The 23,364-nt window shown below is 53.1% G+C and overlaps 1 protein-coding gene across 3 annotated transcripts in view; it reads right to left on the bottom strand.

Moving 5' to 3' along the window:
- Positions 1–23,364, bottom strand: part of GPSM1 (G protein signaling modulator 1) — a 69,039-nt gene that overhangs the window by 3,282 nt on the left and 42,393 nt on the right. For 2 of the 3 annotated variants that reach the window (XM_027731713.2, XM_027731712.2), the window contains exons 10-12: positions 20,843–20,913; positions 17,788–17,967; positions 248–407 (exon numbers count right to left, since the gene is read on the bottom strand). In XM_027731713.2, coding sequence (XP_027587514.1) covers positions 248–407; positions 17,788–17,967; positions 20,843–20,913 — 411 coding nt within the window. Of the gene's footprint in view, positions 1–247; positions 408–5,803; positions 6,117–17,787; positions 17,968–20,842; positions 20,914–23,364 lie in introns of those variants that run through there. The other variant, XM_027731716.2, reaches the window with a different exon arrangement.

A 23,364-nucleotide genomic window follows, 5' to 3' on the forward strand; every position in this document is an offset into this window, starting at 1 on the left:
CTCTTCCTAGTTTACTCCCCAAGCCTTAGCTCACATTCTCCAAGCCTTTCCCTCAGCAACCATTAACATAAGAATGTCTCTTCCTTCCTTAAATAATGAGGGAGATTGCCAAGGAACTGCTAAGTTCAGAGAGCTGAGGCTTAGGGAAAACATCACGGGATCCACAGTAAACCACAACAGCTGGCCAGGCTGCGGGAGCAGCGACACTCCCACAGAAACAGTGCCTTAGAAACGCTCGGGTGCTCACATATCCGCTCTCCCAGGGCAGGCACCGGGGTGGCAGCTCCCTCCGCAGCCTCCGACGGGCACTCCTCCAGCGGGCAGCGCTGATCATCCATCCGGTTGCTCTGGAACTTGCTCAACAGGTCAAAGAAGCATTCCTCATCCGAAGGGGTCCGGTTGATTTTCTGGGAAGAGAGTGGACAGAGTCAGAACACCCCGATCAGCTCCAATCGCCCCGTCTGGTGCGGATCAGGAATGGTCGTGGCCTCTCCTGGTCTGTTCAGAGGCTGGTTCCTGGCTGTGCCCTTGGCTTGCCAAGCCCCCCAGCTGGGAGCCTTTTGGGGTCACTGCTCCTTGGTCCCTCTGATCCCAGAGGCTCCAGGCACTTCCACAGCCCAAAGCAGAGCCCGGCTCCCACCAGCACGCGGACGAGCCTCACGCTGAGCAGTCGCTGTCACTGCAGTGCCTCGAGCACCCAGAGCAAACTGGAGGCTGAAGGGGAAAGAGGGGACAAAAGGGGACAGCATTCCCCAGGCACTGCTCTGTGGGGAGCTCCTGGGCTGGAAAGGGCTGGGCTCAGAGAGGGATGAAGGGGAACTGTGCAGCCACCTTGGCTGAAGTGCTGCTGAGTGCCCAGCTGGGGCTCAGCCCGAGCTCAGGGTTTGCTCTTCCACCAGCTAAATCCAACCCTTCCACACTGCCCCTCACACCCCAACGCTTCCCTTCAGTGCCCCCATGTCCTCAGCACAACACTTGTAACAGTCACCCAGCTGAAAATGCCACTAAATTACAGTTTTTCAGGACAGCAGCGCTTACACAAGAGCCCCAAATGAGCACCTTGCACTGGGCAGGGATATATTTAAGTCGTGCTGCAGGAGGGCTTGTGTTGGAGGCCACCAGTCCAACATCCAGTTCCAGCACAGAGAGGGGCTGCGTGCCCTGAGAGCAAGCCCAGAGCAGCAGGAACAACAGACCTTTCCAAGGAGTCCCTTGGAATGGGAGATAAAATTAACCAGCGATAAGAGGGGCATCTGCCAGGCTCGGGGACGGTCCCTGAGTGCCGAGCTGGTCCCACCAGTTGCTGGAAAAAATACCACAACAGAAACCAACCAAAACCTCCTACAACTGGGTCTGTCTGTGCTATTTTCCAGCACAGAGTCTGGGCAGGAGCACTGGATCCCTCCTGGGGGGCAGCACATCGTGCCAGAGAGATGGCGAGGGCACAGGGAGAGCCAGCCCCGAGTGCCAGACTTTCCAGCGGAGAAGGGATCCCCTTGGCTGCTGCTGAAGCAAAGTCCCTCTCCCAGCTCTGCTTGTGGCCACTCTGGGCAGCCTGGGAGCCTTCCCAATCCCACCACATGCAGTGCCATTCCCAGCAGAGCTCTTCCCTGGGGCAGGGGCAGGCAAAGCCCTTCATGGGAGCTCTGCAACGGGAAGAGACTTGTGCTGACAGGGTTAAAGCCACAAGTTGGATTCAGTAAATGAAGGAAAACAATTTTCCTGTATGCCAAGCGAAGCAGATGAGATGCTCTCAGCTTCTATTTAGGGCAGCGTCAAAATTAGCAGCGGGCCAGAGAGGAACATTAGCAATGTGGGAGCTGATCGGGGAGGGGAAAAACCCCTCTCACCTCCCTCCACGTGCTGATCTGTTCATGGATCCATCCTCTGAACCATCAACAGTTGCACCTTGGAAATCAAAGCTTGAACCGAGGGTGAACTACATCTCTCACAGCTCTGCTGTGTCAGGCTGTGTGACCCAAATTTCAGGCTAGAGGAGGAAGCAGCTCATTCACACCGAGCCTCCCTCCAGCTTCCCCACAACCACACGGAGTAAATCAGAGCCTGGATCCACGGGACAAGTTCCCCCTTGCAGGAGCAGCCTGACAGTGTGTGGCCAGAGCCCCCAGCTCAGGGCTTCCCCCAAAAGACACAGATTGCCCTGGGGCATGTCCTGCCAGAGACCCTGCGATTTGGGGTGTTGGGATCCCTGCTCGCAACGTGGCTGGGAGAGGAAAGGATGCTCTGAATCAGCAGGAAGAACAGCCAGTAGTGCATGGAAGTGTGGGATGGGGCTGGCTGTGTGCCCAGGTACCTCCTGGTATGGTGGCACCCGAGGGGCAGGAGGTCAGTGCCCCTGGGCCATGACTGGGGCTCACACGTGCTGTGCCAGCCAGGACGGGACATTGGGAGCCTCAGGGCAGCACCTGAGGACACCAGGCTCCCTCCAGCACTGCCCCAGCCAACCCCTGCCCCAGGCCTGCACCTCTCTAATTAAAATGCCCAAATGTGACAAGGCAGGGAGTGCTTGGCTCCTTCCCTCCCAGCCTGCTCCAAGCCCCGAGGCAGGAGCTGCGAGGGCAGATGGAAGTGTGATCACACCCCGGGGCTCACCATCTGTGCTCGCCCGGGGCTTGGCACATCCAGGGCATCCCCACACGGGGCTGAGCAACAGCCATAGGACAGACATACACACCAGGCACCACGGGCCCAGGTCCCTAAATGCTTCCTGGGCACCACCTTTGGTTTCCAGCCCCAAGACTCACCCCATAGCTCGTGTCCCTGGCTGGGACATCCTCTGTTTCCAGCACTGCAACTGCCCAAATTCTGCCAACTGTCACCTTCCTGTGGTCAGCCAGATGCTGTCACAAAATTAAAACCAACCCTGTCTGCACGGGGCAGAGGGACCTGGGGCTTTTGCTGGCACCCACAGCCCAGGGGCTGCTGGAACAGCAGAGCTCACCCCGGGGCAGATCTGGCTGCAAACACTCACCCTCAGCACACACACACCTCTCCCCATGAGGGGACAAGGACAAGTGTGAAGCCTCTTCTCCCTGACCTCGGGAAGACAGTGACAGCTCCATCCCAGGCAGGTGGAGGTCCCATTCATGGGGGTCAGAGCTTTGTTCCCATTTTCTGAGAGTGGTATTCCCACCTGGACACTGTCAGCTCATCACGGAGCTGAGCAACCTGGCTTGGGACAGCCTGGGAGCAGGACTCTCCCTCCTGACACACTCTCTCTCCTGGAAGGCATCCAGGCTTTTGCATACATTCCCTTGCTGGTGGATGAACAGGCTGTTTAACCTGCCTGGGTGGATTCAGGATGTGCAAACCACAGCTGAGGTGTTGGAGAGGCAGCGAGGAGCAGATCCTGCTGCCACTCCCCCCTCTCCCTGCAGGACGGGACCACCGGCTCTCCAGGAGGGCTTGGGAGTCCCTGCAGGTCACTGCCCTGTGGAGGAGCACAAACCCACCCTGTTTCCTCTCTGATAAACTCTCACTCACACCAAATAAGGTCCTGGGCTGCCCAGCTCTGCCCAAGACGTGCAGGACACGGAGAAGAATCTCTTGGGGAAATGCCTCAGTCCAGACACTCTGGATGTGCAGGTGAAGCCGAGGCTGAAGCGATCCTAGGAAAGCCAAAAAAAGTCAAACCAACTCCTGTGCCTAAACCCCCTCAGCTATTTTCACTTGGAGTCAGGAAAGCCATTAAACAAAAGCAGAAGACCTAGTTGCAGGAACAAAAACCCCTTCCCAGCTCCCAACACCTGAAGTCACAGCCCACAGATGCCTCGCAGGGCTCCCACCCTTGGAGCCGCTGCCCACCCGTGAGAGCCTTTCTCTGACACATTCCCATTCCCAAGCCACATCCCGGGATCAGCACCCTGTCCCCAGTCTCTCTTTGGCCCCTCAGCAGCCCATACCCTCCCAGGGTATGGGGGGCACCAACAACTGCTGTCACAGGTACCCTCAACCCAACGCTCCGGAGGTGGCGGCTTCTCCCAGAGCTTCCTGCTGCCCCCACAGCAGCTCGGGATGCAGCTCTTCCCACATTTGCTGCTCAGCCCCACCAAAGTCTATCTGAATCACTCCCAGGCTGCTCTGGGACAGGGCTCCAGAGACCCTCAAACACCGTCAGATCTTTCTGTGCTGGCCAACCCATGGCACATCCACCAGTGATTCCATGGGGGAAACATCCCCTTCAAAAGGAGCTTCTCCCACCAAACCAAACTGCCGACGCTCTCGTGAGCCACCCAAAGGGCCAAACATTGTCCCTCAGTCAGATCAGCTTCTCCCCCCACAGCTGGTGTCCCCAGGGCACTGACCTGCCTTTGGTTCCCCTCCTGTCCTCCCGGCTCAGCTTCTTGCAGACCTGCCCCGATGCAGGAAGGAGCCGTCAGGCTCAAGGGCTGCTCTGCCCAGCCCTCCGAGGGGACCTGCAGGCAGGACCTGCTGCCCACCAGCCAACAGATCCCAGTGGATCTGGCACAATGGATCCACCTCAGGAGCTCCTGCTCGAAGGCATCTGGTCAGTGGCCGGGTCAGGGATGAGCGAGGACGGCAGCGGGTTCAGGGGTAACGCAGCTGTTTTCACTGCCCCCCCCTCAGAACACTCTGCCTTGGCATTTATGTGTCCACCACAATTCCACCTTATTTCAGGGAGGAGACAACCTGGAGATGTGACCTGCCCTCGTCCTGCAGAGATGCAGTGGCAGAGCTGGGGCAGGAGCCAGCGACTGGTCCCCAGGGTCAAGCTCTCCCCGGTGGACAATCCTTGGAAAACCGTGCCCCTTGTTCTGGCAGCATTATGTGCCCAGGGCCTGGTAGATATTCATTCCCACACATCCACGTCTCTGTGCCATGCCTTATCTGTCTCTCCCTCTGTGAACCAGATGCACCATCACTCCTCATCTTTGCTCTTTCCAAGGCAGCCGACCTCAAAACCCCCAGGCAGGAGCGGGGCTGGTGGTGCTGGTGACCCCCAGTGCCAGGGCACCTTCTCCAGGGCTGCCCCGCTGCCTGTCAGTCCCCTGCACGTGGCTTTTCTTTATCCTGTATCACCCCAACACCTCACCCTGGAGACCCCACTGTGGGGGCTGCACAACCCCAACCCATCGGGCTCTGAACCTCCCCACCTCACCTGGTGAAGGGCAGCGAGGGGGAGGTTTGCAGAGAGCTCCCGAACGGCAAGTGGGGGCTGGAGGAGAGGAGCGGAAGGAAATCCCTGCCTGAAAGCCACAGCCTGTTTCCCCGGGAGCTGAAACGCCTGGAGCACCATCTCTCAGGGGCTCTCCCAGTGCCTGGCCAGCAGCACCTCGGCTGGAGCCTCCACTCCTTGACGAGCCAGTCATCTCCAGAATCAGCAGAGCTGGAAAACTCGCCTGGTCCTTGCTGAGGACACCACTTCCCTTTCCATGCCAATCCACGGGTGCCGCTGCCACGCTCCCCCTGAGGGCAGGGCTGGTGGCAGACACTCCGTGTCCCCCTCCCCGGGCTCAGGGATCACCACCCACCCTCAGCACTCTCTGCTGTGAGACACAGCACGCCCCGAGAGCCTGAGCACTGCCTGCAGCCCATAAAGTTGCCAAAATATCAGTAATAAAGTTGCAAAAATATTAATAATAAAAAGTTCACGCTGAAGCTACCTGAAAACTTTAAAAACCCCGAGCATACACAGGCACATCCCGGCCTTAGTGAATCTCTCCTCTGTCTCTGTATCTACCTCCTCCTCCTCCTCCCGACCCAGCCTCTCATTTCACAGAAAGAAGGAAACACAAACAAAACCCGAGTTTTCCTCACTGACCTCAGCAGCCAGCTCTTCCCCAGGCTCCAGCTTTCACATGTCCACGGGCAGGAACGACCTCCCCTCGCAGGGCAGCGGCAGCGATGCTCCGGCAGCGCCGGGAGCTCTCCCAGCCCCGCTCCGGGAGCGCGGATTTATGCGGAGCGCGGAGCCATGTGAAGAACGTCGCCAGCTCCAGTGACCCGCTGGGTGCGAGATGAGGCTTAAAGCGACAGCCCTGCTCCTCCCAGAGCCACTCCGGTGCCCTGGCACGGAGGGGAGGGGGGGTGGGCTCCAGAGAAGGCTCCTCTCTCCCTCACCTCGCTGCCACGATCCTCCTCGTGTTATTAAGATGATGCTCTTAAACACACAGTGGAGCTACGTGAATATTTAGCTTTCCTTCCACCTCCTCACCTCCCACCCGCCACACTCACTTTACCTTAAAAATAGATTGGGATCGATTCTCCAAAACTACATCTGCAAACACACTCGGCTCCACAGGCACAGGCACCGCGGCAGCAAATGCTCTGTGCACACACAGACACAATATTATCGCCTGGATTTAAAGCACCAAAATACTGAAGGACCATTTTTAGCTCCCGATAGTCCTCCTGCTCCTCATATTATTAGATGTGCGATTTTTTTTTGTCTTATTGCAAGAGCTGGAGCTGCTCAGCCATAAGCACCTCCCGATTTAAATGTACCACCGTTCAACAGAGGGAAATTTCTAATTGCAACAGGGTTTTAAACAGGGAAAGATGGAAATGCCACGCAGCAGCCGAAGAGCTGTTCTTACCTCACATTTGTGAAATGGGGATTTCTGGCACTGAAATGAGGCACTGGGAGGAGAAGCAGCTTTCCAAAGGGGCAAAATGGGGACAGAGCCCGGGTGGCACTCCCAGCTCTCTGTCTACGCTGTCCTCTTACACTTCATTCTCACGTTTCACTGCCAAAGTAGTAGATTTCTTTAGCCTTAACAAATGCAGCTTTGGGGAACTGCCCATGCTTTTCCACACCAGTACATTTATTTCCAGGAGTCACACAGTAATTAGAAAGATGGAAACTGTGTGGGACCCGAGACCAGGACTCCTGCAGAAGATGGGTAACAACCCAGGGGCAGAGCCCACACACACACACGAGGTCGGTGCTTGGAACAACAAGAGGAAATGACATTTCCCCTCTGGGTTGAGGATGCAGGAAAGGGGAGTGAGTGAGATGTCTGTGATCTGCAGAGACACCCCCTGCACTGTCAGGTCCCAGCTCTGAGCCAGAGACTGTGCCCTGGGCACACGTGTGCCCTGCCCCAGCCCCTGGCACAGACCATACACACCCTGCCCAAACCCAGGACGTGCACACGCTTCCCTTGTAAGCATGAAATTATCACCCTCACTTGGACTGTTTTCAAAGATTTTTTTTTTTCCCTTTAAACAACTCGCCCACTCATCCCTATAAACGCCGGTGCTAAAAGCTGGTTCTGTTGTTAAGATTTCAAATAACTTGGGTTTTATTGTTCCAAACAAAATCAAAATAACTCACCCACGCTCCCTCCTTCCGTAACACAGTAAGTGCTGACCTGTTGGGACCAGGCCCTGCTGCCACACAGGGCTTCAATCCACGCCTGTGGCTCAACAGCAGGTGACAATGTAATTTCTGATCTCCTTTTGGGAGGGAGCGTGTTGTGCCTCGTGGGTGTCTGGCTGAAGTGTTACTGACACCTCTGCTGCTCACAGTGCTGATCCAACTGTCTGCAAGCTCCTGCCACTGTGACCAGATTTGGCCATTCTGTGCAACAACCACATTAATATTGGATTTACCCTTTTTTCCTCAGCTACACAATAACCTGTCCTGGAACCACAGGTCAGCCCAGCCCTCACTGATGAGACCAGTGTGCCCATGGCATGGAAATTACTTCTGGCTTCTCTTTGGGAGGCAATATGTGCATTCAAACAGTCTCTCTAGTTAATGTAATGACTTTTCCACATGGGTTTTGACAGCATTTACCACACCAGGCTGGGTTTCCCTGTCACCATTTAATAGAAACACACTAGGCTGGATTTAGCACCTGAAGCTTGTTTTACTAACTCAGGAGACAAGGCAGAAGCACCATAACTCCAGGTCACTCTCTCCAGTCTGTGGAAGAAGATGAGGGATACAGAGGTCAATCTGGTCCAGCAAAAACCTGAAGCATCCCTTAAACACCAAAACTGGGAGTGAACCTGAACTACTTGCTTAAAACAACTCAGGTTATAAGTGTTTGCCAACAAGCAGTAAGTTTTTGGAGTGTATCCGATGCTCCCCCTCACCCAGGGCTATGGTTCCTGGCTGTGCACACCAACACACACCCAAGCAGAAAAACAGTGTTTTAACTACAAGCAGTTGCAGTGATTTACTTTGCAGTTGGAAAGGGATGGAAATAGGACCACGCTTGGCCGTGGAGTCTCAGCTGAGCAGCAGTAATTTGCTAAACTGAAATAACTCCGTTGCTTTAAAGGATGTAACCCATATTCTTGATTAATTAGCACAGAGGCCAAGGTTAATATATGGAGCTCAACTCCCAGTCACCTACTCTATCCACCAGACGAGTACCCCCCCAGTCCCAGCCCTGTGGAGCAGCAGGAGGTGATGGGGAGGCAGGTGAGGTCACTGCCAGCAAAGGGCACGTTTCTCTTTGGAGATGGAGATGATCCAACGCTCCAGCAGCAGAGGTGCCCTCCTCCCCCCAGCCACTGCTCTCCCTGCATCTCAAATGGGAAGCTCCTGGCAATTTGCTTTGAAAACGCTCTGCAAAAAGGCCTACTTGTCTCTGGATTGCCAGAATTGTGCTGCTTTCCTGAAGCAGACTTTTATTTAGACACCTACTTGCTCTCAGCGCAGCGATGTTTTAAGAAGGAGCTGAACAGAAGCAGCACCTTCACCAGGGGTGGTGGTGATGGTGAAGTTGGTGGTGGATCTGTGCACACCCATCTACATCAGCACCCATAACACATCCAGCCTGCACATAAACACCCCTCGCTGCAGCAAACGCCCAGATCTTAATTATTATTTACTCACACTCCGGTAATGCCTGAAGGCCGCGTTCGAGATCAAGGCTTTGTTGTGCAAGGCACCCCACAGAACATGAAATCCTGGCCCTGCTGGGGCAGGGAGGGTTCCTGGGGCTGGTACCTGTGGGTTTGCCATCGCAGGGATGGTCAGACACAGCCCTGCTCAGAAGAGTTTAAACAGGTAAGACAAAAATCACATGCAAAGGCAGGAGCAGCTTCTCCTATCGGCCAAAAGCATCTGGTACCTGCTGCTGTAAAGGGCAGGATGAAACTACACCCTGTTTGGGGTTTGCTCCACATGACAGTGCCCAGAGAATACTGGGATGCAAATGGCTTTAGATACAGGCAGAAAAGTCCTCCTGGGACTTTCCTGCACATCCCTCGGGAGCTGCACCTCCTGCCCCCAGGCACATTCAGTGCTCCCACTCTGCTGGCTCTCAGGTCAGGGCTGCACCATTGCAGAAGGTGGTTCCCCCTCTCCTCCAGCACAATAAGCACTGCAGGGAACTGGAACTCTCCCTGTGGGCACAGGTAGCACGATCCAGGTTGGAAAAGTTGGATCTAGGGGATGGATTGGGGCTCTGCTTTAATTGCACATCTCCCCAGGAAGCTTCCCCAGCAGTCCCTGCACACGGAGCCCTTCCCTGGGCTCAGCTCTGCCAGGGCTGGGGCTGTAAGAACAGGAAAGAGCCAGGGGCTCTGAAAAAACATTATTTAGGCTTTTTTAGATTAATTGGTGTTAATTGCCTTGAGAGGCTTAAAAATAGCACTGCTAATGGGAACGTGGACACAGGCTGAAGGTGAGGTGTGAGCAGAGGCTTGTGATGGCCACATTAACCCTGACACAGGCTGTTCCCTGCCCAGCAGCCACTGCCAAAAACAGGGACACCCCCTGTCCAGCTGGGAATTGTCTGCCTGCACCTCTAACCCCGACAGACCCCGAGCTGCCTTCACACTCAGACAGGGGCAGAGGGAACCTTCCTGCTGCCACGGCGGTGTTTGAACCCTCCTTGTTTCAGGCTCCTTTGATTTATGGATTCACATCCTGCTCCTGACTCCTGCAATCATGGAGGACCCTCGGCCAGCTCCCAGGGAGCCTCAGTTTTCTGCTCCTAGTCCAAGAACAGTGACAAGGACATCCCAGAAAGACCCCAAAACCTCTGCGATCTTAAATCCAGAGGAGAGGATTGGCACTGGATGGGACCACATCCATCCAAAAGCAGGGGGTTGAGGAACAACCCATCACCTGAGGAGGTCACTGCCCATCACTGGCTCCTTGAACTCCCCTCCTTGACCACAAAAGAACTCTGGGATGGAGTTGCTTGGTGCCAATGAAGGCAGTGGGGTGGTCTCTGGGTAGGATGCCCCGGTGGCAGCTCACGGGGGTGATTTGGCCTCCCCAAAGCTGGGGGGGACAAACCCCAGGACAAACAGACAACCCCCAAACTTGCCCCAAGGCTGTGCTGTGTTTGTGTCCTGCGAGGGAGCCTCCAGCTCTGCCCCAGCAGCTGGAAACAGCCACTATCCAAGATAAGGCACAGACAAAACTGGTCTGGTCCTACAGCTCCTGCACTGCCACAGGTCTGTCCTTAAATGAAACCCAAAATACATAATATTAGGGTGCATTTCCTGTTTTTTAAATATAATTTAGATAAAGAGAAACACAAGTTCTCAGTACAGAAAAGATTCAACACCAAGCAGACCCACCAAGCAATAGCAGAGTACAGCTCAGCAAGCACAGCCAGACCACGATCCCTTCCCAGCACAGAGATCCCTGTGGATCCATCAGGTGCTCCCTTAACACACCAGATCCCACCAGCCAAGGCTGGGAGCTCAGGGACAGCCATGGAAGAAAAGCAAACACAACCCCCAGTCACCAGAGGCCTCTGTGTCATCTGGTGTCATCCCAGCTCCAGGGATTTACATCCAAAGAGAACCTGGACTACGATTTTTCTTTAAGCTCTTCTGGCATGTGCAGTTTAATAAATGCCAGAGGCCGGAACTGTGAACACACAAAGTGCCCCAGGTACAGCAGAGACCTGAGAAATGAATGAAACGTTCCAGGTTTTGAGAGAAATCAAACACTTGGAGCTTTATTGCTCTGGGTCTGGCTTCAATTCATCCCTTTTTTTTTAGTGCTGTTCTCTTTAAAGTGACAGTTTCTAGGAAATGGTGAGCGTAACATCTCTTTTACTGTCTCATTCCACTTGATGGCTGACGGTTTGCCGGGAGAAAAGGTTGTGCAAGGAGGAGAGCAGACCTCAATTATGGCTTTAAAGTGCCAATAACTGAAAACTCAGTTTTCAATGAGTCAAGGCAAGAAAAATGGATTTTGGTAGCTTGGTGAGTCACCTCCAGCCCAGACCACTGGACCAGCAAGTGGGCAGACATTCAGTCATAACCCCCAACAAAGGTCTGCTGGGGGTTCTTGGACAACCAGCTCGGGTTTTATCTCCTCCCTAGAGCAGATTCCTGTGGTAAGTGGCTCTTTCTTACAGTTTTCTAGCTCTGATCAGTTATGGATGGAATATGTGCTTTCCTACATTCCCCTGATCCTCATCCCAAGGGATCTGAGAAGCATCCAAGGACCTTGGGGGTCCTTGGTGTAACCTCTGGTGGAGCCAAGGGCTTGGCCACCACCCAGCACATGGCACAGCCAGTGTGTTCTTCTCTCTGTGTGTGGTTGATGCACAGGCACAGGCTTGTCTAAATCCTGCCTCCTATCTCCCTTCCACACAGCATGGCTTTGATTCACAGCCTGACCTCAGTCTGGGAGGAGGGAAAACAAGGGACAGGAGGAGTGGGGAAACGCAGAAAGAGGGTGTGCAAGCAACAAGAATATCCCAAATCCGGAGATAAGGAATTCATCTTTATCTCTGGGACTTTAAATACCGAAGCATCTCATCAAGAAGGAAGGATACTGATCCCTGCAGCCCACGCCACGTGCCCTGCCACCATCAGCCCTGTCCCAGGGAGCACATGGAAGTTTCCTGCATCCTAAGTGGTGACAAGGTCTCATTTCTACTCAATCTGAGGAGCCTGGCAGGTAATTCTGGCTTTGACTGTAACTGTGCATGTTAGTCTCCCTCCCAAACCACCTCTGCACGAGAAAAAGGGACTTGAAGAAGGACTATAAAGCCCTAAGCCTCAGGCAGCAGCTGGTGCAGCCCCAGCCCCGGAGCTGCCCTCGGGAAGGGTCGTGCCTGGGCTCAGTCCTGCAGGACACTCCTGCAGCAGAGCCCAGCTCTGCCCTGCCTCCCTCTCACTCACACAGGCTCATTGGATAATTACAGAGAAAACCAAGGCAAATCCCAATTTTAGTGCCATTATAAAACAGAGAGGGGGAATTCATTACCTGGCAGCTGTTAATATTTAAGGAAGAAACTGATAATTTGCTTCTGAGGCAGCAAATGCAGCAGAGGCAGAAAACGCAGCTGCCTCCCCCCACCTTCTCCGTGCAGTCACTTTGCAGAGGTTTTCTGTCCCCACATTTATTTCCCTGCCTCCCATGCCAGCACCAGAGTCCCAGTGAGGAGCAGCACGTCAGGGCTCTGCCTGGCAAAACTCCCGAGAGCTTTGGCTCTGCTGCCTCTCTGGATTTGGGAGAGTGTTTTTTACACCTCTGTTGGCCCAGGCAGCATCTGTGCAACCAGCCCACCCGAGTCAGGGCACAGCAGCTCAAGAAGGGCCCTACAGCTTAACAAAGAGGCTCAAGGAAAGGCAGGTCAGATAATTTCAGGTGACTCTCCGGAGACAACCAGATCCTTGGCTGCTTCTCCAGACAGCCCAAATCCCTGGAAGAACCTCCCAGTACCTGTCAGGCTCGAGCTCTCCAGAAGGTTTTCTGGTGCAGCATGCTGCCTCCAGCTAGGAAATAGCACAGCCTCCCTCCTGGGTCTGCATCTGCCTGGAGCACCTTGGAAGGTCCCACAAGCTGAACAGGAAGATAAAACACGCCAAGAACAAGCAGCGGCTCAGTGTTTACCTGCTCGCTTCCAACAGGACTGACACCACCACAGCAGCCTCCAGGTGTCATAGGAACAGGCTTAAATTTAGCAGCAGCTGCCTTCCCTCTCTCCCTGGCTCTGCTTTCTCCCTTCCTCTCCACTCCCCTTGCTCTGGGAGCACGTTTACACCAGAAAGTCTGACCAACACTAATGGCATAATTATAACCCTGCAGTTAAACAAACATCAAGGCTGTGGGACAAAGGAGGGTGTGCTTTGCACTGCCCTCGAGTTGAGGGAGTTCACACATCAGTGAGATGAAGCAGCGACCAACCTGATGTTAAAAGAGAGGGAAGATGCACAAACACCACGGAGCAGCAAAGGCTGCCTGGTACAAACCCCATGTCCCAGCTCCTGAGGGACTTGAGGAAGCAACAGTTTAACCTTCTCTCAAACAAGACAACCAGAGAAATGATGCTCTGGGGCCAGAAGCCCCCCGAGGCTGATGCATCCTTCCACCCCAGCATCCATCCAGCCCATTCCACAGTGCCCAGGGAAGTCACAGGGGATGGATGGGGACACCTGACACCTGAGCACTGCCTGAACACGTGGTTCAGCAGGGACAGGCAGGACCTCCCTGCCACAGCCACTGAGCCCAGCACTGAACCCTCACACCTGTAGGCCAGGCAGAGGGTCAACCACGAGCATCCTGCAACCCAACAATCCCCCAGTAAATCACGAGACAGAAAACCATCAAAAGAGCTCTGGCAACCTGCCTTTGGGGTGGGGACGTATGATCTACAAAACTTTCCCTTCTTTTATGGTTGCTTCTCACTGTAATCATAAAAAAGGCCTTATAAAAACATTAGTCCTAGGGAATGTCTGGTGATGCAGCTTCAAAATTGTTCAGTGTCTAAATACATCAGCAATCCATCTCTGCAAGTCGTCACTGCAATCAAACACAGCTCCTCTTTCTCTTGACTATAAATGGTCTCTGCTGAGGACAGGGTGGGGGACAGGCTTGGAGAGTTCCCTCGAGCTGGTGCACTCCCTGGGAAGGGGAGAGTCCAGAGGAACTGGACCATTTCTAGAGCACAGATCCCCAAGGAGGGGGGAGGAGTGGGTTTGATCCTCACCTCTGTCCATGGTTTTTGCTCCAGCTGTTGGACCTTGACCCACTAAAGTGCAGCTCTGGCACATGCACAGCCCCAAGACCCCAAAGACTTTAGTTCAGTGCTGACCTTAAACACCAGGCCGAGAATTGAGGCAGGTCCCCAGCCCCTCCCTGGGCAGTCTTTTATGGAACACACAGTCCCTTTCTTCTGTGGATCCTCTCCTTCTTCCATAGCAGTTGCTCTCTCAGAGAGGAGGGTGAGGGACACAATCTCTGATATTTTTGAAGTGTTAGAAAACTCCCATCCTTCTAGTAACCTTCTAGTTACCTTCTAATAACCCCCTAAAACACATCTCTTACCAAGCAGGAGCATTATGACCTTCTCCACAGCGGAGCAGGGGGGTTAAATTCATGAGTGAGCCTTTGATGTCTGCAAGCTTCGTGTAGTACAAAACCTCTGCTTTGATATTCATTTTAAAAGAGGAAACTCAGAAGGTGTGCACTGCACGAGTCCCAGGGAGGGATTCAGAGGGACTTGGATCTGTCTGTCCACAACTGCAGGCAGAGGGACCGAGCTCTAAGGCAGCTCCTTCTGCTCAGGGCTCTGCTGCAACAGAGCAAAAATGTGACCAAACATGTCTCACCCTCACCAGCTTCTCCCAGACCAAACCCACCATTGTGGAGAACCAGGCACTCACAGCCCTGAGTATTCCCGTGGGAGCTCCACACCTGACCACAGGGCCCTGCCCGTGCCCGTCCCCAGACCCAGGCAGTGCTGGTCCTTCCCAGTGGGGAAATCCCCCCCCTTCATGGGGCCATGGGAGGGGTAGGGAAGCCCCTCTCTGCCCCACCAGCCGCAGGACCCTCCTGTGTGAGCACCACGTGCAGCACCAGCACAGCAGTGGCAGAAGGTCTGGGGCACAGGGAGGGACCTGCCACGCTCTCCTACCTTACGCAGCACCTGGGCCATGGCTTCTCCTATCCATCCCAGCATCCCCACGGCTCTGCCAGCAGGCTGAGCCCCTCTCTCAGGGCCCGACAGAGCTGCCAGGAGGGACAAGCTCCTCTCCATCCCTCGGCTCACTTCGCCTCCCTGCACTTTTCCCTGCCTGCCCTCCCCTGTCCCGCCCCCTCCCACGGGGAGTTTCCCAGCAGCTCAGTAATTAGCAGCATCATCACCAATGCTAATAACAACCACCACAGCTCCTGCCATCCAAAGCTCAAACAACTTGGCAGCCACCATCACGCCCCTGTAGCCTCCCCGGGGCTGGCAGGGAGGCAGCACACGGAGCTGTTCCCCCAGCACAGGGAGGGGGAAGGGGAGGGAAACACGAGGCAGCAGATGGGTGGCAAATCCAGGATCTCTGACTCAGGCACTGCTCTCCCAGGAACTCCCCATCCCGGGACCTGCCTGCTGCACAAGCCCCTTGGGAAGGAGGTCAGTGGCTGTGCTGACAGCAGGACTTATCCAGAAATTGTGTCACTCCACCTGGGAGTCTTGGGATGAGGTTTTTTTCCTGGGAATCCCTGTACACAGCCTGGGTTCCCCTCTGCAGATGGACTGTGGGAGAGCAGCACACAGGACCACATGTGCAGCCTGAGCTGGTGGGACAGCAGGGATTGTGGCACCCCATAAAAGCACCTTAGATCAACCATCAGAGCTCACCTCGAATTAAGGACTTGCTCTTTACTGATGGATTAAAGAGAATTTTTGCTCTGAGCATTCACAAAGTGAGGAATCGGGGGGGATTCTTGTCTGAACTCCCCGACCTGGAAAAACTTCTCTCCCATTTGGGAGGGGTCTGCTATGTCTGATTTATTAAAAGTTCCCACGGATGGGAACTGCAGCTTTTCAAAAAAACCCACCCAGAACCAGCACCCCTCCACAGAGGGGACAACAGCAGGACACAAGGCAATGGGTTGCTTTGCTTTTGGCAAGACAACACTGACTTTAAACATGACAGAGCCAGGCTAGGAACACCCCACATAACAAAATTCCCCTGCAGTGACCCCGCTGTCTCCCCCAGAAGGTCCCACAGAGACGCCCTGTCACTGCCACTCACCAAACCCCACAGGCACTGCCAAGAGGTCATCAGTGGTTGGCAAGGTCCCACAGGGCCACTTTTAGACACAACCTAAGGATCCACAGCTACACTCCTAAGGAAAGTTTTTTCCTGGCTCTTGATGGAGCGTGGCTTTTGTTTGGTCTCTGGCTGAATGTCTGAGTTAAAAATACAAGGCTATTTCTGGCAGAAGTGGGGTTTTTTTTCTGCCTTTGTATTGCCTTGTGTGCCCCCATGCTGCTGTCTCCTTTCTGGCTCAGATGAGCTTTGTTTTCCTTCTCAATGATCATGTTTGCACCGGTGAGCAGTAGGAAATGCTTTTCCTATCAGACCATTTCCACGAGCACTGTTGGGAATGAAGAATGAGCTCACGGAAGTCTAAAAAAAAACCCCAGTTAGTGTAAAGATCCTGTCTCCAGTGGCCAAAAAACTGAAAATCAGGAATGTCTGTGGTAAAAAGGGATGTGTACACACACCCATGCACACAGGTAGAGCAGGATATGTTCTCCCCACGATCCACAGACCAGGAACAAAGGACTCAGAGCTAGAAACACTTTCAAGCATCCCCACTCCACAGCCAGGCTTCATCCCAAGCTCTGCAGCTCAGACCCAGCATGAAAATATTTAATTTCACTTTTCTTAAATGCCAAGAAAAAAATAGGTCTATCTTTCCTGGTTTGGATTTATTCCATCTGGAATGACTGCATAATCAGGGCTGTGATAGTGTGTTACAGACTCAGTATAAAGCAGAAGCTTAAATACTTCCAAGCATCATGAGATCATTGATCTTCCCTGTTACTCTCCGTATCTCCTGGCAACAAGCTGAGGACTTGGGGCTCCTCACTTGAGATCACAGAGTTCAGATATCTCCAAGCCCCCTCCCACGACTCAGAAGCATGTCATGGTTGTGGGTGTGATCTCTGTCTCCAGGACCCAGAACAAAACCAACACAGCTGCAGGAAACCTCCCCAGTATTTGTGTTTGTTCTGTGTCACAACAAACATCAACACAACCGGAAGGTAGCGGCCCACAAACAGCTCAGCTGTCAGGCTGAAGACATCAAAAAGGCACCTGGAGAGCTTTTCAGGACATGGATCCCCATCCTCATCTGGGGAGACAAGCACAGATTGAATCAGAGCTCCCCAACAGGTCAGTGACCTGCAAATCCCTGACACTGGGGCAGCTCCTGCCCCTGAGGAAATGTGCTCTTCCTACACTGCTTCCAAAGAGAAGCTCCTGGACAATGATTTCTATAATCTCTGCCTAATGACTGATCAGTTCTAACAGACCACTCTGCACACTGACCATTGGTGTGAGCAGGAGATGAGGGGGAACAACACATACGGTCCCACATTTGGCAAAGGCAACCGGCACTTTTGGCTGCTCATCAAAGACCTGAGAAGGGCTCTGTGTCCTGAAGGCAACAAGCCCACTCCTCATGAGCCCCAGGAGGCTGATAAACCAAGCTCAACAAAACAAGGGGTCCAAACTGTTTTCCTGGAATTCGAGGCATCACATCCTGACAGTCCCAGGAAAGCTCAAAGTCCAAACTCCTGTCCCTCAAGAGAAAGTTCCAAATATCACAACTGAACACCAGTCACTCGTAAACCAGTTTGTGATGGAGGTTGGTGCCACTGCTCTGTTAAATGGTCAGTAATTCTGAGGCTCAAAGAGGCAAAATGATTTGCCCAAGTTTCCCAAATTGCCAACAGCAGAGCTACACACGGGCTCTGTTTTCCAGCCAAAAGGCCACCCCTGCACCATGTTAGAAATGAAGAACATTCTCTCTAAGAAACTCCCAAATAAATAATAAAAAATGTATCAAAATCATCTTCCTACCGACTGTGACACCTGGACTCGGACTTCACCAGCATCCAAGGGTGATGCACTCGGTCCCTGGGACTTCCTCTCCAAACTGGATTGGTGTTCCCGGTATTTCCTCGTCCTCGCAGGTAACGAGAGGAACTCTTTTCCCGAGATCTTCAGGTCTCCCACATGGTGGTTGTCCCCATTCTGGTCCTTGGGAAAGCAAGAAACAGCCATTGCACCACTTGTCTGTCTCAGGTTTACATGGAGATCTGCTGGCACGTATCCAGTAGAACAGGAGACACGGGAGCACGAAGCGACTGCGGAGTTTGGAGGGTGGGAGTGCCACTCACCACCTGCAGGGCTGAACCAGGACACTTGGTCTGTCCCTGCAGTGCATGATTTTAATGAGTGGAGAGGAAGCATCACCCAAACAACACACAGGAGTCAACTCCTCCACAGGGAGAGGCAGCATCCTCTTAAAACCCCCAGGTATGCAGGTGGGAGCAGGGCTGGTTTATTTATGGGCACAGGGAATGATGGATGACAGGTGCAGAAACAGAAGAGTGACTCCTGCCAACTGCACTCCTAAAAACCTCCTTTAAACAGAGTGGCAAGCTCATCCTGCCCAGGATACCAAACTCTTGGCACAAGTCCCTCCACTGGCTGTATCTCCATTCATTCCCAGTGCCCAGCCCTGCAGCAGCCCATGCTGAGCCATGGATAACCCGACCAGGCCCCAGGGAAGGATGTTCCACAGCATTTTCCACCTCTAGGATTTGGCTCCCAGCACAGACAGAGCATTGCCTGCCTCAGTCTCCCACTGTCTACAGCAAGAAAGAAACCACTGGGTAAGGGCCCTAAAAGGCAGATGAACACAGATGGTTGGGGTCTCATCCAGCGCTTTGCCAACCCTCACACCACCAGAAGGATGAGGGGACAGCAGGGTAATGTAAGTACAGCAGAAGGGCCATGAGCAGTCTCACTCCTGCCCTCTCTGCTCCCTTAAATGCTTGTGCTCAGTGCTCCCACAGACATAAATACAGGATTATCACCCCCAGGTAATGTGTGGGGAAATGGAGGTGGCAGAGACTCCAGACAGGAATAGTGAGAACAAGTAAGGAGAAATTCATTTCCCTGGATGCTATTAATGGGACCAGTGCAGCCAGGCCGGTGTCCACAGCTTGAAAAGCAGCCACAAGAATATATTTCAGAACTAGAAACTGCCTCACAATGCTTTAGTTGGAGCCCTCAGACTGCTTGGTGCATGACAGCCAGAAGAGATGACTCAATTATGGCATGTAAGCACCTTCAGGGTGAAACCCAGCAGGTGATAAAGAGATTTTAGTCTGGTACAGAGAGGAATAAACAAGAACCAAAGGCTGGGAGCTACTAAAGCCAGAGAAGCTCAAACCAAGAAAAAGGGCACAGGATGGAAAAAACAGGATGAGCAGAAAGGAGGATTCCTGCAATCTGCTGGGGCCCTCAGAACCAACGTGGGTATTCCCTGGCAGACACACACTACCCTAACACATGACTCTGTGCAGACGCACTGGACAGGAGCTCCTGACTTGCTGACTTTGAAGGCTGCCTCTGGCAGAGCTGGTGGGCAGAAGGTGAGACAATACTGAGGGGATGCTGCAGAGATCACAGTTCACTGGTTTGTACCTTACAATCTTATCACTCCCACCACAGCGAGCTCAAAGCAAACAAGCCTCTCCCATGGCTGTAATCCCCTTTCCCCATGAGCACAGCAGTAGAGAGGAAGGGGAACTGCATCCAAAACACTGTCTCAAGTAAAGGTGAACTCACACACACCCCACAGGACCACTGCAGGGGGAACAGGAGTACTCACGCCTGACTCCACAGCTCCTGCTTACTCCATCCTCCCCATGAAACCCCTGATATCCATAACCCTGCCTGAGCTATTGAATGACGTTCAGCTTTCACAGCAAAGAGCAGGAAACCAACAGCATTAACAGCCTCAGCAGCAAGTCACACACCAGCAAAGCCCCCCAGGCAGCCCTCTGGGCTGTGCTGCTCCGATGAGGACACACGATCCAATGTCCCCTGACATCGGACATCGCTGTCCCTGCCATCGACACCCCAGGGATGGAGTCACACTGGTGAGAGCAGGGGCCAAAATGGCCAAGGGGCAGCTGAGAGAATTGATAAAACATCAGAGCACATGGAATTTATTTCCCAAAGACAGTCAATTCAGGGAGGAGCTTTTGTCTGGCGTTCCCAGCGCTTACGGGGATGTTCAGGCTCCCAAATGGTTTCTCAAGCCTGAGGTTGTTTCCCATTGACCATTTACATCCACCTGCAGCTTGGATGAACTTTTCCTCTCTGTGACAGTTCTGTAAAGGGGAAATTCTCTCTGGGACGCTCAGGAGAGCTGTGCCTGGAAAGCACTGGATGAATGTAAATTATTTGTGCCAAAGACATTCCAAAAAGGCAGAGCGTGGCTGCCTGCCTGGCCACCTCCTCTGGGAACAGGCATGACTGAGCCCCACAGCTGGGCAGACAGAGCATCCTGAGCAGGATTTTCTGAGAGACTTAAATGATCCCTGTAGCTGGAAAGGCTCAGTGCCTCCCAGCTGGCTGCAGAAACAGCTCTTGCCCTGGGGACACGGAGAAAACGCTGATCTGCTTGGATCTGACATTCCCAGTAGCGAAGTGGAGCAGAGGCAATCCTTGGAGCCCCTGGAACAGAACCCTCCTGCAACGCTCCAGCTCCTGCATCTGCCCTCTCTGTCACTCCACTGGGGTGACAAGGCACCAGGATCTGCCACCAGCCCCCGCAGGGGCTAAACTGCTCACGATTATCCTTCCAATAAAGGGCTGCTTTTTGAAAAAAAGCACAGAAGTGGCTTTTCAGCTTTGAGTGTTAAGTGCCTTTTTAGTTAGACCAGCTGTTCCTCTCCTCCAAGCTCTCTAGAAACCCTCTTTGGTTAATCCCATTGACTCCAGTGATATCTGCTAATTGCATATTTCCCTGCAAATGAAGCCAGTCAACAAACCAGTCGGAATCTGTGTACAGATTCCTACTGACACTTAATCTTTGAGGCCAGACATCTTTGCTTACCTTTTCAGAAGGGAACTTGAGGAGGTCTAAGCTGTCCATGCTGTTCCTCTGGAGTCTCTTTGGCCTGGCTCCTGCAAAACAATGCACTCTCACATCAGGGGGGTGTCACTCACCCACGGCACCAACGTCACACAGAGAAAACTCAAACCATGGCAGATCCTCTGCTCTGGTTCACTGCAAAGTCAAAGGGATGGGATGTTGCAGCTGTGCTGGCCTTGAGATTCAAGTATGGGGGGGGTTCTTTATTGTTTTGGGTCTTTTTTCAAAACACTATCCCAGCACAGTCAGCACAAGCTCGGGCTGTGTGAGGCCTTCACCACTGAACCAGTACCCAGATCACACCACGACCCTGATCTCAAATGGAGTCTCTGGAATTCAGGAGTTACAAACCCTGCTCTAAACCACAAAAGTCATGGGACTGGCATTGAGAAAAATCATAACAAAAATACAGTTTAATAATACATCCGTGGATTTGCTGCTTTATCTTCATGTTTTTAACTCAAAGAATGTTTCTGGGACTCAACTTTGAGCTTTTCTCTACAGACGCAACAGCTGGAAAATTAAGTGAAGGAGCAAATATTTTCTAACTATCATAGGCCCAACCTTAAGGGGAGCAAAACCTTGCCTTGAACCTGACAGAGAAATCAAAATTTGGCAGCATTCATATTTATTTGAGATTTCATGAAATTCATTTTAACATAGTATTCCAACAACAACAGAGTGGGTGAAACACAGTTCAGCTCTGACTCCTGATTTCCAGACCTCTTTGCCTCCACAGACTCCCTCCAATCTGCTTCCAGTTGCCCTTTCTTTACAAAATGGCCCTGGGATGCCTCCACCACACCTGGGAAAGCTCCTGCCTTTCCACTCTCCTGCTCCCCTTCCCTGATCTTTTCCGAAGGCTCAGTTTAGCTGATTCCCACGTGACATCCCACACCAGCAACACCATGCAGGGCAGAAGCCAAAGCTCTCTGTTCAAGGTCCCATGACAACTTCCAGGCTTCAGGGGAAATCCTGGGGGAGAGGGAGTGAATGCATGTGAGTGGAAACCCACCCCCATGCTGAGCCCTGAGAACGGAAACCACGGAGCTTTGTGTGGTTCCTGCAACAGCAAACTCACCAAACCCAACCATTCCCCAGCTTCCCACCACCACCAAGAGCACCACTGCCTGTCAGAGCAGCCCCCACAGACCCTGTTTGAGCCCAGGGTGCCATGGAGCTGCTCCATGGACAAACTTAACAGAGAAGAGGCACGAAATTCATAAATCAAGACTGACTGTGAGCAGGACGTGGGGATTAAATGGCAAAAGCCCCCAGGCAGCAGGGATTCCTGCAGGAACACACATCCAGCTGAGCCAGGGCTCCAGATGCCACCACAGCTGTATCTAAACTGCACCAACTCCAAGGACACCACTGCTTTTGAAAGTTCATGAGCTTCATGAGATATGAAACAAGCTCAGACCAGGTGGGACTTCACCAAGGGTCGTGCAGACACATCACAGCTTGGCTATAAGTGACCTGAAGTTAATGTCTCTGTCCCTCACCACCCTGATTTCTTCTCGCAGCCACGAAGACTCAAAATCAGCAAAATATTTCTGTGTGTTTCTGCCTCTCTGCTCCAAAAAGCACATCAGCACCAGCTTCTTTCTGAGGTGACTCATTGCCAGGCTTTGAGTTCAGGGGGACTGACATCAGGGCTGGCAAGGAGGTGCAGAACAGATATTGATGTGAATACACAGGAGAGCGAGGAACACACGGAATGATGAGCAGTGACATTTCTATCAAACTTTACCCTCCTCCCCAGTACAAAGCCAATTGCTCAACTGGCAGCAGCTCAGAACGTTTAGGTTGGAAAAACCCTCTAAGATCAAGTTCAACCTGTGCCTGATCCCCACCTTGTCTCCCAGCCCAGAGCACTAAGTGCCACGTCCAGTTGTTCCTTGGACACCTCCAAGGATGGGGACTCCACCACCTGCCTGGGCAGCCCCTTCCAACACCTGAGCACCCTTTCCATGAAGAAAGCTCCCTGTGAGGCAGCAGGGCAGCTGCCAAACGTGTGAAGGGCTTCTGGCTGCTGCCACGCTGGTCAGGCAGGAGCTCAGCGAGGGGAAGGCAGAGATGGGTTGTTCCCAGTGGCTCCCAGTTACACACCACGACATTCTGGACACTGCTGTTGCTGCTCATGGCTCTCAAAACAACCCACAGCCTCACCTGTGGAGCAGCAAGGTGGGTCTGGAGTGAAAGTCACCCCCAAACACCTGATCAGAGGCACGTTTGGGTCTCAGAGCGATGCCCAGGAGGCCAGACCAGCCCCCTGGGAGCGAACGTGCGTCACAGCTTTTAACAGCCACTTCCAGGAAAGCAAGAAAGCAGCAAAGTGTGTCCCATTAGATAAACACACATCATTTCCAGCTGTCTAAAGAGTCATTAATTACACACCTCCGTCCTCAGGTGCTTTTGTGCCTTTCCAACAGCTCTGAACTGCTGGCCAGCAGCCATTAATCTCCGAGCTGAGACCTGCC

This window comes from Pipra filicauda, unplaced genomic scaffold, assembly GCF_003945595.2.
Source record: "Pipra filicauda isolate LSUMZ 115617 unplaced genomic scaffold, ASM394559v2 scaffold170_size1570365_pilon, whole genome shotgun sequence".
Classification (NCBI taxonomy): domain Eukaryota; kingdom Metazoa; phylum Chordata; class Aves; order Passeriformes; family Pipridae; genus Pipra; species Pipra filicauda.